General features: G+C 33.1%; 1 protein-coding gene across 4 annotated transcripts in view; it reads right to left on the reverse strand.

The window, feature by feature from the left end:
• Positions 1–14,185, reverse strand: part of LOC143243855 (MAM and LDL-receptor class A domain-containing protein 1-like) — a 57,845-nt gene extending 43,660 nt beyond the window's left edge. Inside the window, exons 1-4 of one of the 4 annotated variants that reach the window (XM_076487583.1) lie at positions 14,010–14,180; positions 2,207–2,258; positions 1,950–2,051; positions 1,197–1,248 (exon numbers count right to left, since the gene is read on the reverse strand). In XM_076487583.1, the coding sequence (XP_076343698.1) occupies positions 1,197–1,248; positions 1,950–2,045 (148 nt within the window). In that variant the 5' untranslated portion in view covers positions 2,046–2,051; positions 2,207–2,258; positions 14,010–14,180. Of the gene's footprint in view, positions 1–1,196; positions 1,249–1,949; positions 2,052–2,202; positions 2,259–14,009 lie in introns of all 4 variants that reach the window. The other 3 variants (XM_076487585.1, XM_076487586.1, XM_076487582.1) reach the window with 3 other exon arrangements.
• Positions 14,186–16,303: the final 2,118 nt, after the last annotated feature.

The raw sequence follows: 16,303 nt of genomic DNA on the forward strand, positions 1-16,303 counted from the left end.
AAAAAACAGGTCAACAACAAATATTTTCAATGGTATTTTAATTTTAAAACCTAAATACCAGAGTGTTTATGATCCTTTGCAAGTTTAGTGTAGTTCAGCTACACTTGAAAGTTCGTGATTTTTATCTTAATTAGCTTGTTCTTTTGCTCTCTGACAATTTTTTTGCATGTTGTTCTTTTATGGGATGAATAGTGATGTAGACCTTCGAACATGTGCAAAATTCATGTTGAAATACCTTCCAACAATAAACAATTCACGTTGAAACATCTTAGAACAATAAACAGTTCACGATGAAACACCTTTCAACAATAAACAATTCACGATGAAACACTTTACAACAATAAACAATTCATAATGAAACACCTTACAACAATAAACAATTCACGATGAAACACCTTACAACAATAAACAATTCATAATGAAACACTTTACAACATGTAAAGATTTTAACTCCTTGTTAAAACAGTCCATGATTTGACAATCCATAAGTGTCAAATCAAACACATTGTTTATGTGTCAATAAACAATTCATGATGAAACACATTTGAATGATTCATGCTAAATCACCTTCCAATAATTCATTATGAAACACCTTACCATTATTCACAATGAAACACCTTCCAACAATTCATAATGAAACACCTCCTTCAGGTACTTTTCGCTCACTCTTCTTCTTGTGTTTAATTTGGCTGATTCTTTTTTATTTTCTTCTCATCAGTGAAGCTTTCGATTGTGGTCTTGCCTTGTTTATCATCTCTTGTATTTCTTATAGAATACGCCGAAACTATGATAGGATTTCAGGAAGTTCTCGGATTTAGCTCGGTTTAGTTATTAGAGAATCAATGGATAAAAGGCTTAACCTTTTTTGTTGTTGTTTTGTTTCTGGCTTAAATAGCCCCATGAGACGATTTAAAAGAAATTTGTACCATGGAGGTTTGTATTACATGTCAAATCAAACAGTTCCGAAGTCTGACTGTTGAGCCACAGAATATTTCCAGAACGTCTACATTAAATTGTCGAGAATTATATATATTATGAGCTAAATTGTTAATTAACTGAGAAACTATAGCAAAATAAATGTAGGCTATATTTATAAAAGGAAAATACAGATCGGAATTTTGTCAGTAATGATGTGTCAGAGAGAAGTGAAATTGAATAAATTGTAAATCATGAGAAAAACAACTTATATAACCTACCAGGAGGTGGAACTTCGTCTTCCAGATCTATTTCCTGTCTTTTGTTCCTGTGCTAACAAATAAAAGACTAATAAGAAACCATTACCGATAATAATCCACCATTCAATAATGGCCGCTGATCTACTGTTTCCTTTTGAAAATAATCCATAATTTAATAGTGGCCGCCACTCCGCCCTCCCGTTATTAAAACAGTCCATGATTTAATAATGGTCGCCACTCTACTGTTTCCTTGTTAAAACAATCCATAATTTAATAGTGGCTGCCACTCCGCCCTCCCGTTATTAAAACAGTCCATGATTTAATAATGACCGCTACTCTACTGTTTCCTTGTTAAAACTATCCATGATTCAATAATGAGAGTCACTCAACTGTTTCTCTGTTAAAACGATCTATGATTCAGTAATGGCCGCCACTCAACTGTTTAATTGTTAAAACAGTCCATGATTTAATAATGGCCGCTACTATTTCAGCCAACGTTTCATCCTTAATATTGACCACAATTAACTGTTAACTGTCGTTGATATTATATTAAGTATAAAAATCTGTTTTTCTAACTGTTTTCCCAAAATGTTTAAAATCCTATTGTGTACAAAATCTGAAAAAATAAGAAATTATACAACAGTTTCTGAGTAAGCGTTCAAATTAATGAATATCAAAATACCAGTACCTAATACACTTCAACTCTGGCACGTATGAAAATGTAAGATCATCGAATAACTGTTAAACCTATAATATACAGAACTAATTTATTACCAGTACGATCTTCTGGTTGTTAAGGGCGCTGTTGACAAAGATAACTTCGTGGAATGTTGAAATGACAGCTAAGACTCCAAAACATGTTCGCAACATAATAACCTAATGAATATGAGAGAACCACGTTTAAAAGAATGTATGAATACCTCTTTTCATTCACTTCTCATTTACCTTTTTAATAACACACTTCCAAAAAATACATAGAAGAACACATTTCGAGATGTGTAAGTTCACAAACTTTAGTCCAACGTACTTACAAATACTGGTGTTCGATTCCCTGCAGTGAACAAAAAAGATAGTCAACCGTAGCTATAAAACAAAAATATAATATAGTTTAATTAAAAGATAAGAGAGTAATTAAACGTTTTCACACACTTAAAAACATCTGTGTTACATAACACTCAATACAAATAACTATGATGTTTATAGTGACTACTAATATACAAACAATATTTCACATAACTATGGCTCTCTCCGCTCGGCTCAACAAAATTCACTGTACAGTTTCGTCATTAACAACACACAAACAAATCAACAACAACAACTTTTTAATGTTAATAAAGTTTCTAACACTCAAAGATGCACTAGTCTGGTGTTTATCATAACAATGTCACTCTAACAGTTTTAAAGTTAATAAAGATTCTACTATAGAAAGATGCACTAGTCTGGTGTTTATCATAACAATGTCACTCTAACAGTTTTAAAGTTAATAAAGATTCTACTACAGAAAGATGCACTAGTCTGGTGTTTATCATAACAATGTCACTCTAACAGTTTTAAAGTTAATAAAGATTCTACTACAGAAAGATGCACTAGTCTGGTGTTTATCATAACAATGTCACTCTAATAGTTTTAATGTTAATAAAGATTCTACTATAGAAAGATGCACTAGTCTGGTGTTTATCATAACAATGTCACTCTAATAGTTTTAATGTTAATAAAGATTCTACTATAGAAAGATGCACTAGTCTGGTGTTTATCATAACAATGTCACTCTAATAGTTTTAATGTTAATAAAGATTCTACTATAGAAAGATGCACTAGTCTGGTGTTTATCATAACAATGTCACTCTAATAGTTTTAATGTTAATAAAGATTCTACTATAGAAAGATGCACTAGTCTGGTGTTTATCATAACAATGTCACTCTAATAGTTTTAATGTTAATAAAGATTCTACTATAGAAAGATGCACTAGTCTGGTGTTTATCATAACAATGTCACTCTAATAGTTTTAATGTTAATAAAGATTCTACTATAGAAAGATGCACTAGTCTGGTGTTTATCATAACAATGTCACTCTAATAGTTTTAATGTTAATAAAGATTCTACTATAGAAAGATGCACTAGTCTGGTGTTTATCATAACAATGTCACTCTAATAGTTTTAATGTTAATAAAGATTCTACTATAGAAAGATGCACTAGTCTGGTGTTTATCATAACAATGTCACTCTAATAGTTTTAATGTTAATAAAGATTCTACTACAGAAAGATGCACTAGTCTGGTGTTTATCATAATAATGTCACTCTAATAGTTTTAATGTTAATAAAGATTCTACTACAGAAAGATGCACTAGTCTGGTGTTTATCATAACAATGTCACTCTAACAGTTTTAAAGTTAATAAAGATTCTACTATAGAAAGATGCACTAGTCTGGTGTTTATCATAACAATGTCACTCTAACAGTTTTAAAGTTAATAAAGATTCTACTACAGAAAGATGCACTAGTCTGGTGTTTATCATAACAATGTCACTCTAATAGTTTTAATGTTAATAAAGATTCTACTATAGAAAGATGCACTAGTCTGGTGTTTATCATAACAATGTCACTCTAATAGTTTTAATGTTAATAAAGATTCTACTATAGAAAGATGCACTAGTCTGGTGTTTATCATAACAATGTCACTCTAATAGTTTTAATGTTAATAAAGATTCTACTATAGAAAGATGCACTAGTCTGGTGTTTATCATAACAATGTCACTCTAATAGTTTTAATGTTAATAAAGATTCTACTATAGAAAGATGCACTAGTCTGGTGTTTATCATAACAATGTCACTCTAATAGTTTTAATGTTAATAAAGATTCTACTATAGAAAGATGCACTAGTCTGGTGTTTATCATAACAATGTCACTCTAATAGTTTTAATGTTAATAAAGATTCTACTATAGAAAGATGCACTAGTCTGGTGTTTATCATAACAATGTCACTCTAATAGTTTTAATGTTAATAAAGATTCTACTATAGAAAGATGCACTAGTCTGGTGTTTATCATAACAATGTCACTCTAATAGTTTTAATGTTAATAAAGATTCTACTATAGAAAGATGCACTAGTCTGGTGTTTATCATAACAATGTCACTCTAATAGTTTTAATGTTAATAAAGATTCTACTACAGAAAGATGCACTAGTCTGGTGTTTATCATAATAATGTCACTCTAATAGTTTTATTGTTAATAAAGATTCTACTACAGAAAGATGCACTAGTCTGGTGTTTATCATAACAATGTAACTCTAATAGTTTTCATGTTAATAAAGATTCTACTATAGAAAGATGCACTAGTCTGGTGTTTATCATAACAATGTCACTCTAATAGTTTTAATGTTAATAAAGATTCTACTACAGAAAGATGCACTAGTCTGGTGTTTATCATAATAATGTCACTCTAATAGTTTTAATGTTAATAAAGATTCTACTATAGAAAGATGCACTAGTCTGGTGTTTATCATAACAATGTCACTCTAATAGTTTTAATGTTAATAAAGATTCTACTACAGAAAGATGCACTAGTCTGGTGTTTATCATAATAATGTCACTCTAATAGTTTTAATGTTAATAAAGATTCTACTATAGAAAGATGCACTAGTCTGGTGTTTATCATAACAATGTCAGTCTAATAGTTTTATTGTTAATAAAGATTCTACTATAGAAAGATGCACAAGTCTGGTGTTTAACATAGCACTGTCATTGTTAAAACAGTCCATGATTTAATAATGGCCGCCACTCTACTGTTTCCTTGTTAAAACAATCCATAATTTAATAGTGGCCGCCACTCCTCTCTCCCGTTATTAAAACAGTCCATGATTTAATAATGACCGCCACTCTACTGTTTCCACAAGTCTGGTGTTTAACATAGCACTGTCAATGTTACAGTTTGAATGTTAATAATGTTTCTAACACTGAAAGATGCACTGGTATGGTGTTTATCATAACACTGTCATTCTTACAGTTTTAATGTGAATTACGTTTCTAACATCAAAGTATGAAAGTAGTCAAATTGTGGTGTTATAGAATAAAAGCTAACATGTAAATATTATAACATTACAAAGATAAAAAAGGCAACTAGTGTTAAGGCGTAGAATTTGCTAGTTTCACCATATAATTAGATATGAGGAAATTTTGATGATCTAAGATTTTGATGGGTGAAATAGAAAACGGAAAAGCAAGGAGCACGTTAAGGTTTGCTAGTTAGAAAGTGGAAGAAAACCGTGAAGTAAGAAAGTTGGTAAAAGCAGCAAGGAATGGAGAAACATGACTAAAAATAAATATGATACAGAGAATCAGATGTTCACAAAAAGCTGATGTCTGTTCTGGTATTTCTTTTAAAAAATCTCAATTCCTTGGATCAGGTGAGTCAGATAACAGAGAATTATATTACTTTCAATAAATGTCAATTTTAAACCCATTCTGAATCAACTTACTTGAATTAAAATTCAGTTATAAAACCCACTCTGAGTTAAATAACTCGAGTATCCTTCAGAGGTGACTTATAAAACACACTCTTAGTTAAATCATTTTAGTGTCCTCAAAAGGTGAGTTATAAACCCCTATCTGATTTAAATTATTTGAATGTTTTCCAAAGATGAGTTATAAAACCTATTCTTACTTAAATTAATTGAGTATACTCAAAAAAGTAAGTTATAAAACATATTATGTATTAAATTATTTGAGTATCCTCCAAAAGTGAGTTAGAAAAACCACTCTGTATTAAATTATTTGAGTATCCTCCAAGTTTGGTTATAAAACACACTATGTGTTAGATTATTTGAGTGTTCTCCAAAGGTGAGTTATAAAACCCGACTCTGAGTCAAATTATTTCAGTATCCTCTAAAGGTGACTTATAAAGCCCATTCTTAGATAAAATTATTTCACTATCCTCCAAATGTGTATTATAAAACCTACTCCTAGTCAAATTATTTCAGTATCTTCCAAACGTGAGTTTAAAACCAGCTCTCAGTTAAATTATTTGACTATTCTCTAAATGTTAATTATAAAACCTACTATTAGTTAAATTATTCGAGTGTTTTCAAAAGGTGAGTTATAAAAGCCACTCTGACTTAAATTATTTGAATGTTTTCCAAAGGTAAGTTATAAATCACGCTCTGACTTAAATTATTTGTCTACCCTCCAAATGTGAGTTATAAAACTTACTCTTAAATAAAATTATTTGAGTGTTTTCAAAAGTGAGTTATAAAACCTGCTCTTAGTTAAATTATTTGACTATCCACTCAAAGTGAGTTATGAAACTCGCTCTGAGTTAAATTATTTGACTACCCTTCAAATGTTAGTTATAAAACGTCCTCTTAAATAAAATTATTTGAGTGTTTTCAAAAGTGAGTTATAAAACCTACTCTTAGTTAAATTATTTGAGTATCTTCCAAAGCTGAGTTATAAAACCCACTATTGGTTAAATTACCTGAGTGTTCTCCAAAGTTGAGTTATAAAACTACTCGGAGTAAAATTATTTTAGTATTCTCCAATAGTGAGTTATAAAACCCGCTCTTAGTTAAATTATTTGAGTGTCCTTTAAAGTTTGGTTATAAAACCCACTATGAGTTAGATCATCTGAGTGTTCTCTAAAGGTAAGTTATAAAATCCTTTATGAATTAAATTATTTGAGTGCCCTCCAAATGTGAGTTATAAAACCTACTCTTAGTTAAATTAATTGACTATCCTCCAAAGGTGAGTTATAAAACATATTATGAAATAAATTATCATAGTATTCTCCAAATGTGAGTTACAAAATCCACTATGAGTTAGATTATTTGAGTGTTCTACAAAGGTGAGTTATAAAACCTACTCTGAGTAAAATTATTTTAGTATCCTCTAAAGGTTGGTTATAAAACCCGCTCTTATTTAAATCACTCGAATATCTTTCAAAAGTGAGTTATAAAATCCACTCTGAATTAAATAAGTCAAGTATCCTTCAAAGTTGAGTTATGAAACCTACTCTTAGTTAAATTATTTGAGTATCTTCCAAAGGTGAGTTATAAATCCCGCTCTGAGTTAAATTATTTGAGTGTTTCCCAAAGCTGATTCGTAAAACCCACTATAAGGTAAATTTTTCAAGTATCCTCCAAAGGTGAGTTATAAAACCTAGTGTGAGTTAAATTATTTTAGTATGCTCTGAAGGTTAGTTATAAAACCCGTTCTTAGTTAAATTATTTGAGTGTCCTTCAAAGTTTGGTTATAAAAACCATTATGAGTTAGATCATCTGAGTGTTCTCCAAAGGTGAGTTATAAAACCTACTCAGAGTAAAAATATTTTAGTATCCTCTATAGGTTAGTTATAAAACCCGTTCTGAGTTAATTTTTTTAAGTATCCTCCAAATGTGCATTATAAAACCCACTCTGAGTTAAATCGCTCGAGTATCTTTCAAAGGTGATTTATAAAACCCACTCTGAGTTAAATCACTCGAGTATCCTTCAAAGGTGAGTTACAAAACCCAGTCTGAGTTAAATTATTTGAGTGTCTTCCAAAGGTAAGTTATAAAACCCGCTCTGAGTTAGATTTTTTGAGTGTTCTCCAAAGGTGAGTTATAAAACCTCCTTTGAGTAAAATTATTTTAGTATCCTCTAACGGTTGGTTATAAAACCCGATCTGAGTTAAATTATTTGAGTGTCTTTCAATGTTTGGTTATAAAACCGACTCTTAGTCAAATTATTTCGGTCTCCTCCAAAGGAGACTTATAAAACCCACTCTGGGTTAAATTATTTGGCTATCTTCCAAAGCTGAGTTATAAAACCTACTCTCAGTTAAATTATTTGAGTTGTTCTTTAAAGTTTAGTTATAAAACCCGCTATGAGTTAGATTATTTTACCATTCTCCAAATGTGAGTTATAAAACCTACTCTTTATGAAATTATTTGAGTATCCTCCAAAAGTGAGTTATAAAACTCACTCTGAGTTAAATTATTTGACTATCGTCCAAATATGAGTTGTAAAACCTATTCTAAGTTAAATTATTTGCGTGTCTTCCAAACCTGAGTTATAAAACTTTCTCTTAGTTAAATCATTTGAGTATCTTCCAAAGGTGAGTTATAAATCCTTCACTTAGTTAAAACATTTGCGTATTTTCCAAAGCTGACTTATAAAACCTTCTCTGAGTTAAATTATTTAAGTGTCCTCCACACTTGTAATTCTTAGACCAACCAAGCTGCAGCTTTATAAACACAGCCATTCAGACTGCTGCATCAATCAAAACTCGTTCCAAGATCGTTTTAGTTTCATGTAATTGAAAAAAGATTGATTTACCTCTCAAATTTACATTTTATGAGTAAGACGGACATATGACACATTTCCTGTTTGTGCTAATCCACCCTATTAATAAAGGGAAAAGTTAGCGATTTATTGTATCGTCCTCGAACAGCGCGTGGTCACGAGACAAAATCCTATCCCGCTGCTTTCCCTGCCAGTGCAGGAAACTGCCATCTGGTGAAGAATGAAATCATTAACCGTGGCAATGTACAAAAGATATTATGGTACTTCTGCTATTTCTATTTAATTTCAGCCAAGCCAGTGGTTGTGTTCAAAGAACTCTCGTTCACACTTATCCAACAGCTCTACATTCTGAATATAAATATTCCCAGGATGTTTTAGATCGTGAAACAAACTAAACAAAAATAGCAGAGATATTTGCTTATTTTAATTTTATTCCAAGTTAACTGTGCAACACCAGTATATTTAAATAGAAAAAACAGCAACAAGTTGAAATCGCAACTTTTTAAATTAGAACCAAACTATGTCTTTACAATGTTTCTATAGATGCATTTAAAATACAGCAATTAGATTTCAGAATTTCCAGTATTGACATAATACAGTACGTTTCTACGACTATTAATATTAATGTTTCCAGTAATAAATATGTATCAGTATTCACATAATTAGTACTGCATAAGTATTAATAGTGATGTTTGTAATGGTACGTAAATGTTTAAACTGGTGTTTGTAATAGTACGTAAATCTAATACTGATGTTTGTAATGGTACGTAAATATTTAAATTGATGTTTATAACAACACGTAAATACTAATACTGATGTTTGTAACAGTACGTAAGTATTAATACTAATGTTTCCAATAGTACGTAAGTATTAATACTAATGTTTCCAATAGTACGTAAGTATTAATACTAATGTATCTAGTGTTGCTCAAGTATTCACAGTGACATCTCCAGTACTGAACAAGTACTAATACTACTACCTTCAGAAATGCTTTTAGAATTGTATAATTGTTAATGCTAATATCTCCAGTATCACACACGTACTGCTAACGTATTTAAAATTTACTGTTACTGTTTCCAGGTGACTTCTACAAACACTTTAGTCATTACATGATTTACAATGAAAACTACAACATTATCCTCATCTAGATATGTTGAACCATACTTGGTTTACAGTGCAAAAAATAACATTATCCTTATCTAAGTATGTAGAACAATGTGTGGTTTACAGTGAAAACATGAACATCATCCTAATCTAGGTAAGTAGAACAATGTTTGGTTTACTGTGAAAACATTAACATTATCCTAATCTAGGTAAGTAGAACAATGTTTAGTTTACAGTAAAAACATTAACATTATCCTAATATAGATACGTAGAACCAGGGGCGTAGCCAGAAGTGGCCATTGAGGGGGTAGTTTTAGTGCTTGATGCAAGCGCCACAGGCGCGAAGCCATGCTAAGGGGTCCGGGAATATACCTCCCCCCCAAATTTTTAAATAAAAAACATAAAAGAAAAGCCTGAATTATGCTTTCTGAGACCACCTTTTTGGCAAATTTCAGAAACACACACTGAGGTGTTTGTCTTATTTTTTTAATCATAAATAAATATATAGGCCAATATATATATAATATATAACTTAAAGTTATCAGGCCCAACAAAGTAGGCCTACAGTCCTGTCATCAACATATAAAATATAGAGTCACTCAGGAGAGTGCAAAATATATGTATAGTGTATATAATCTGTATTTAAATATCATGGACAGTGTATGTTCATATTCCCTGGATTTCAAGAATTAACTTCACAAATAAACAGTGGGTGGCACCGTGGCAGGCTGGCAGCACCATGGCACTAACCTAGTACCATTGGCGCCATCTATAATGAATGATTCACTGATACTGTGAATGTGACGTTGACAAAAAGAATTTGACGTTGACAAACAGAAGTTGCGATAAATAATCATTCACTATGTCAAACCTGAAAAAGCAAAAGACACTGCATGGGTTCTTTAAACCTATTCAGAGGCTGAACCTGATCAATCGGCTGCAGCCAATCAGGTTGAATCAGAATTGTCAACTGAATTGTCAGAGTCATTACCGTGGCCTTCTACCAGTGCTGCCACGACCACCTCAGGTCCAGTCTGGGACATTGGAAATTACATTTCTGATGATGTCAGCATTGGTAAACAGGTAAGTCGACTCCTCATTATATTAATTTTGTATTAAAAATCATGCAAACACTCTGCATCGTTGGCTTTAAGGCACATGAATTGAAGCAGTATCACCAAGACAGCAAAGAAGAAGCTAACAATTTTCTACAGGTCGTAAACACAAGTTCATCTGTGCACTTGCAGCTTGATGCAACTTACAAACAAGAAATTGAACAGAAACGGCAATATTTAATGCCTATTATTGATACTGTATTGCTGTGTGGGAGACAAGGTTTAGCTTTGAGGGGAAAATATGATTCTGGTCCAAAGTTTGTTGGTGAAACTGATAAAAAGCCCATCAATAATGATAGGAATTTTCGGTTAATTTTGCCTTGGGCAAAGGGTGATGTTAAGCTTTCAGCAAGCTTTATGAGTACAAAGAGGAATGCTACGTATATGAGTCTCTAAATTCAAAATGAAATTATCAATGTCTCTAATACCCATGTTCTTGATGCTTTGGTCAACAGGGTTAATGCTGCAAAGTGTTTCTCAATACTAGCTGATGAAACAACAGATATATCAGGCATTGAACAGTTTTCGCTATGTGTTAGATATTTGCATGCCAATGACAGCTCTGTTGCAATGAGAGAAATTTTTTTTTGCAATTTATACCTGTTTATGATGTGACAGACAGAAACTTGGCTGATGTAATCATAACCAATCTGACAAAATATGGTATTGACATGGTTTACCTGCGAGGACAAGGGTATGACGGTGTTGCCTCTATGAGTGGGAAATTCAATGGTGTATAACTGATAAATTCCCACTTGCACCCTATGTACACTGCAGTGCCCATTCCCTAAACTTGGCAATTTCTCATGCTTGTAAAGAAGTTTCTGTGCGAAATTGCATGGGAGTAATTTCTAGCATTGAAAACTTTCTCAATACACCCAAACAAAAACACGTTTTGGCTCTTTCGGTGGAGAATAAAGCACCTGAATCGGAAAAAAAAATGTTTGAAAGGTCTCTGCCCCACCCGGGAGTTTGAGAGGCATGATTCAGTCATTGCCTTCCTAGAATTAATCCACGCAGTTGCAGATGTCCTTGAGACCATATCAGGTTGGCAAGACAGATATTCTGCCACGCAAGCCAATCACTTGTTGTGTTCTATAACAGAGCCAGAATTCATCATCACTCTACTTACCATTGCTAAATTGTTTTTCTTTAGTTTACCTCTGTGCAACTTACTGCAGCAACAGAACATTGATTTAGGTGCTGCGATGCATCATGCAGAAATAGTGGAAGATTTAATCCGTTCACTCAGAAATAATACTGTGAATGAATTTAACAACATTTTCTGTGAGGCTCAAACTCTGTGTAGTGAGCTTCAAATTGACATCATAATGCCAAGGCAGGCTAAAAGACAGATGTACCGTGCTAACCCACAAAGCACTAGCCCTGAGGAGTACTTTCGTATTGTTGTGTTTGTACCATTTGTTGATCACTTTCTTTCACAAACATGTGACCGTCTGTCCAGTCACAAAACTCTCCTTACAAACTTCATGTGTCTACTACCATCAGGATCTACCACAGAACGGTCAGAACCTACAGCACAACAATGTGACCAAATTAAAGAGTTGGTCAATATATACAAGGCTGACATTAACAGCACTTCACTAGCTGCAGTAGGTGAACTTAGGATTTGGTACAAATCACTTGCGAACAACAGACCAAAAATGACATAGATGCATATGCAATATGCAATACAGAAACGTTCCCAGTCATTTCTAGACTGTTGAAGTATTTGTCACGCTGCCTGTGTCAACGAACTCAGTGGAGCGTTCGTTTTCAACTCTCAGAAGACTCAAAACGTATTTGAGAAATACCACCACTGAAAATCGATTGATTGGCCTGGCCTTATTATACATTCATCGTGATATTAAAGTTGAACCAAACTGTGTTCTAGATGTCTTGGCAAGAACGACCAGGCGTTTGAGCCTTTCATAGATATTCGATTGTATTTCTCTAGTTCTGACAAAACTTGCTGTATTAAAAGTGTTCAATCAGAAATTTGTATTTGACCATTTGTTGTGTGTTAAATTATCTGCCATGCAATCACGGATCTTTATGAAACTTCACAGGTGGCAACTGAACTTGTCTAAAAAGTTTGGGTCCATCCCTAGCTACGGGAACAATGGGTTAACCCAATGTTTGGTTTAAACCTCCCCCTTGGCTACGAAAACATGAACCCTGCTTAGAACAATGTTTGGTTTACAATGAAAACATTAACTTTATCCTTATCTAGGTACGTAGAACAATGTTTGGTTTACAGTGAAAACATTGACATTATCCTTATCTAGGTACGTAGAACAATGTTTGGGTTACAGTGAAAACATTAACGTTATCGTTAGCTTGAAAACTTGAACTAAATACAAGGCTTATTTTGCAGACCGTTATCAAAATAAACTACTGTAACTAACATCGCTTCTTTGTTCTCATACATTCCAAAGGTTGCTTGACGGTATAGCACCCTTCGAAAATGTTGGTACAGAGTGTTGTACATCCTTATTTTCGTAATCAACCTTCATATACAAGCAACAGATGAGAATAATCGAGCCTTTCCTTTACATAATATAGTTTGATTAGTTCTTTACGACATAAAGGGCTTTCTGTGGCCTACACACTGCGAGTATGGAAACGTGATTTTTAGCGTTGAGAACCCTCAAACTTTACACCGATCCACCAGAGGGACGTACGTATCAGCTAGAGAATCACGACTGAAAGCAGGTATTATAAATTATAAAAAATATAATTGTTTTAAAAATAAAGCAAAAAGAATCATAATTGGATATCTGTGCTTGCCCACCATGGATATCGAAACCCGGTTGCTAGTTGTGGTAAGTCCGCAGACATACCGCTGTGCCACTGAAAAGCCAAAACATAATAACATAATAAGAAGTCAAATATATTAACGTACTACAATGTACATCAAATGTAAGAACACAATGAAACTACCCGACTGAGTTAAATTTTCCAGATTGAAGTGTTAACCATACATCCTACTGGTTGTTATAAGAAAAAAAACATATAGAACAAACAGTTTAATATACCTGACTTCTAGTTAATATAGCACATAGGTTAATCTACCTGGCCACTAGTTAATTTAGCAGACAGCTTAAGCCACCTGGTTTCTAGTTAATATAACAGACAAGTTAAGTTACCTGACTTCTAGTTAATATAGCAGACAGGTTAATCTACCTGATTTCTAGTTAATATAACAGATAAGTTAAGCTACCTGGCTTCTAGTTAATATAACAGACAAGTTAAGCCACGTGACTTCTTGTTAATGTAATAAACAGCTTAAGCTGTCTGATATTTAGTGAACAGAATAAAGACATTGAACTACTTACTTGTAATTCATAGAATAACAGACTGGACTACTTTTACTAATAGGACACAACAATAAAGTTTTTAGTATAAATACGTTATTGGTATTTACTTTATCTTTGTCAACTGTTTCGTAGTTACGATCAGACAGACCGACTGGCAACAGTCAGGGTCAGCGCCAGTCAACTATAAATATGGGCATCAATGATAACTGTTTTTCAGCACTAATAATCCGCTAGGAGGACCCAACAATAACTGAGATTGGTTGAGCATCCATGTCAACCTATCCATTTCCTGGAGACCAGAATATTAATTAATCGTAGATGCAGTTCAACGAATATTTTACAAACAACAAAAAATAAAGTGGTGACACTGTGTGTACAGCAACTAAAACTGGTCACAGGTTTTAAATAATTACGTAAATTGATAAACGTAACTGTATTAAACAAGAATTTTGATTCTTGCTGAACTAGTTCACTATGTATTTATTTTTTATAAACCAGTTTCATATATATTCTTCTTTTTTAATTTTTATAATTGGTATGTTAATTTATGTCCTTCATCTTATGTGGCGTCAAATAAATTAAATTATGTTAGTCTATCAAAATGTTTGGCTGTGGCATAAAGTGAATTCAGCACTGATAAATTATTAAATATGTTATACTCCATTACAGCTCTCACTACAAGCTGGAACACTTTTCTCCTCGATAATAGATTAGATTACACAAACTGCCCGGATGTGTGGTGTTTGATTGTAGACGTTTGTCGAGTGTTGCTTTGTTGCCTTTGAATAACACTATGTAACAAAATATTTACTTTTTCTTGTTCCTGGTCAGAAAGTGTTATTTTCCAATTGTTTATGCCTAAAATAAATTTTTTTCTCTTCAAACTTTGCTTTTGTGACATGGGTAATGAAATTTTCAAATTTATTCATTTTCCAAAACCATCCAGGTTGATTCAGTGCTGAGTAGCTGATAGAGAACTTTCTCAAACTTACAAGAATTTTCAATAACTTTCTAGAACGTTGTAGAAATTTTCTAGAACTTTCCATAGTAATATATATACAGGGGCTCACCACTCGCCACTTCAGTTTAGTTCTAGCTGCCGAAGTGAACACATAGACTTATCTCATTTTATCAGAGATGGCATCAAGAAGCTACAATCATTCTCCAGACGCATTCTGCTATGTATGTGGCCAATTTATCAAGACAAGAGCGAAAAAGTACTCTGTGACAGCATCTGCTAAAATGTATGAAGTCTACAAGGTATATTTCAGCATGCCTGTTGTGGATCAAGACAAACCCTGGGCACCTCGTTTTACCTGCGAGCACTGCAAAAAAAAAAACTCTATAAGGTAAGACGGACAGTTTTTGCTTGCTTGAATATTAAGATTTTATATTATACAGCAGGGACACCGCAGCACACTACAACAAAAAGCACTGGTCACAACGGACCACGTTCTTTGTGGGAAAACACTAGGGCAATTGTAAGCCACTAGTGGACCTCCAGAAGGTGTTGTTCCCACCATTTCACATAAGATTGGATCTCATGAAACAATCTGTCACAGCTCTTGATAAGGAGCCTTCAAGTACCTTTGAAACTTCTTCCTTAAGCTGTCTGAAGCAAAGATCAAAGCTAGTGTCTTCGTTGGATCACAAATAAAGAATATTTTAAAGTGCGCAGAATTCCCCGAGAAGCTCAATAGGAAGAAAGAAAGCTTGGGGCAGCTTTGTCGCAGTGGTTCGGGGCTTCTTGGGCAATTACAAGACCGAAAATTATATGGAACTGGTTGAGGCTCTGGTGAAGAATCACGGCAAAATGGGCTGCAGGATGTCCCTGAAAGTCCATATTCTTGACGCTCATCTTGATAAATTCAAGGAGAACATGGGAGCATACTCAGAGGAGCAAGGAGAGCGCTTCCACCAAAATATACTGGACTTTGAACACCGCTACCAAGGAGCGTATAACGAAAACATTATGAGAGACTATATTTGAGGGCTGATAAGTGAAAGTGGTTTAGAATACAGTCGCAAATCTCGAAAAAACTACTCACTTCTAAACATTTTTATTAATTTTTGTATAATTTTAGTATAAATACATGTAAATCTCGATTCATATGTTGTCTTATTCAGACCTTATGTAAACGAAAATGTGCAAATTTGCCAATTTTTTACATAGAAAATAGGTTTCTCAATTTCATTATCCAGGTCACAAAAGCAAAGTATGAAGGGAATAATGGCCATTTTCTTTACTTTTACGACATAAGCAATTAAGAAATAACACATACTATCTAGGAACAAAATTTTTGTTTCATGGT

Source organism: Tachypleus tridentatus, chromosome 2 (assembly GCF_004210375.1).
Source record: "Tachypleus tridentatus isolate NWPU-2018 chromosome 2, ASM421037v1, whole genome shotgun sequence".
Classification (NCBI taxonomy): domain Eukaryota; kingdom Metazoa; phylum Arthropoda; class Merostomata; order Xiphosura; family Limulidae; genus Tachypleus; species Tachypleus tridentatus.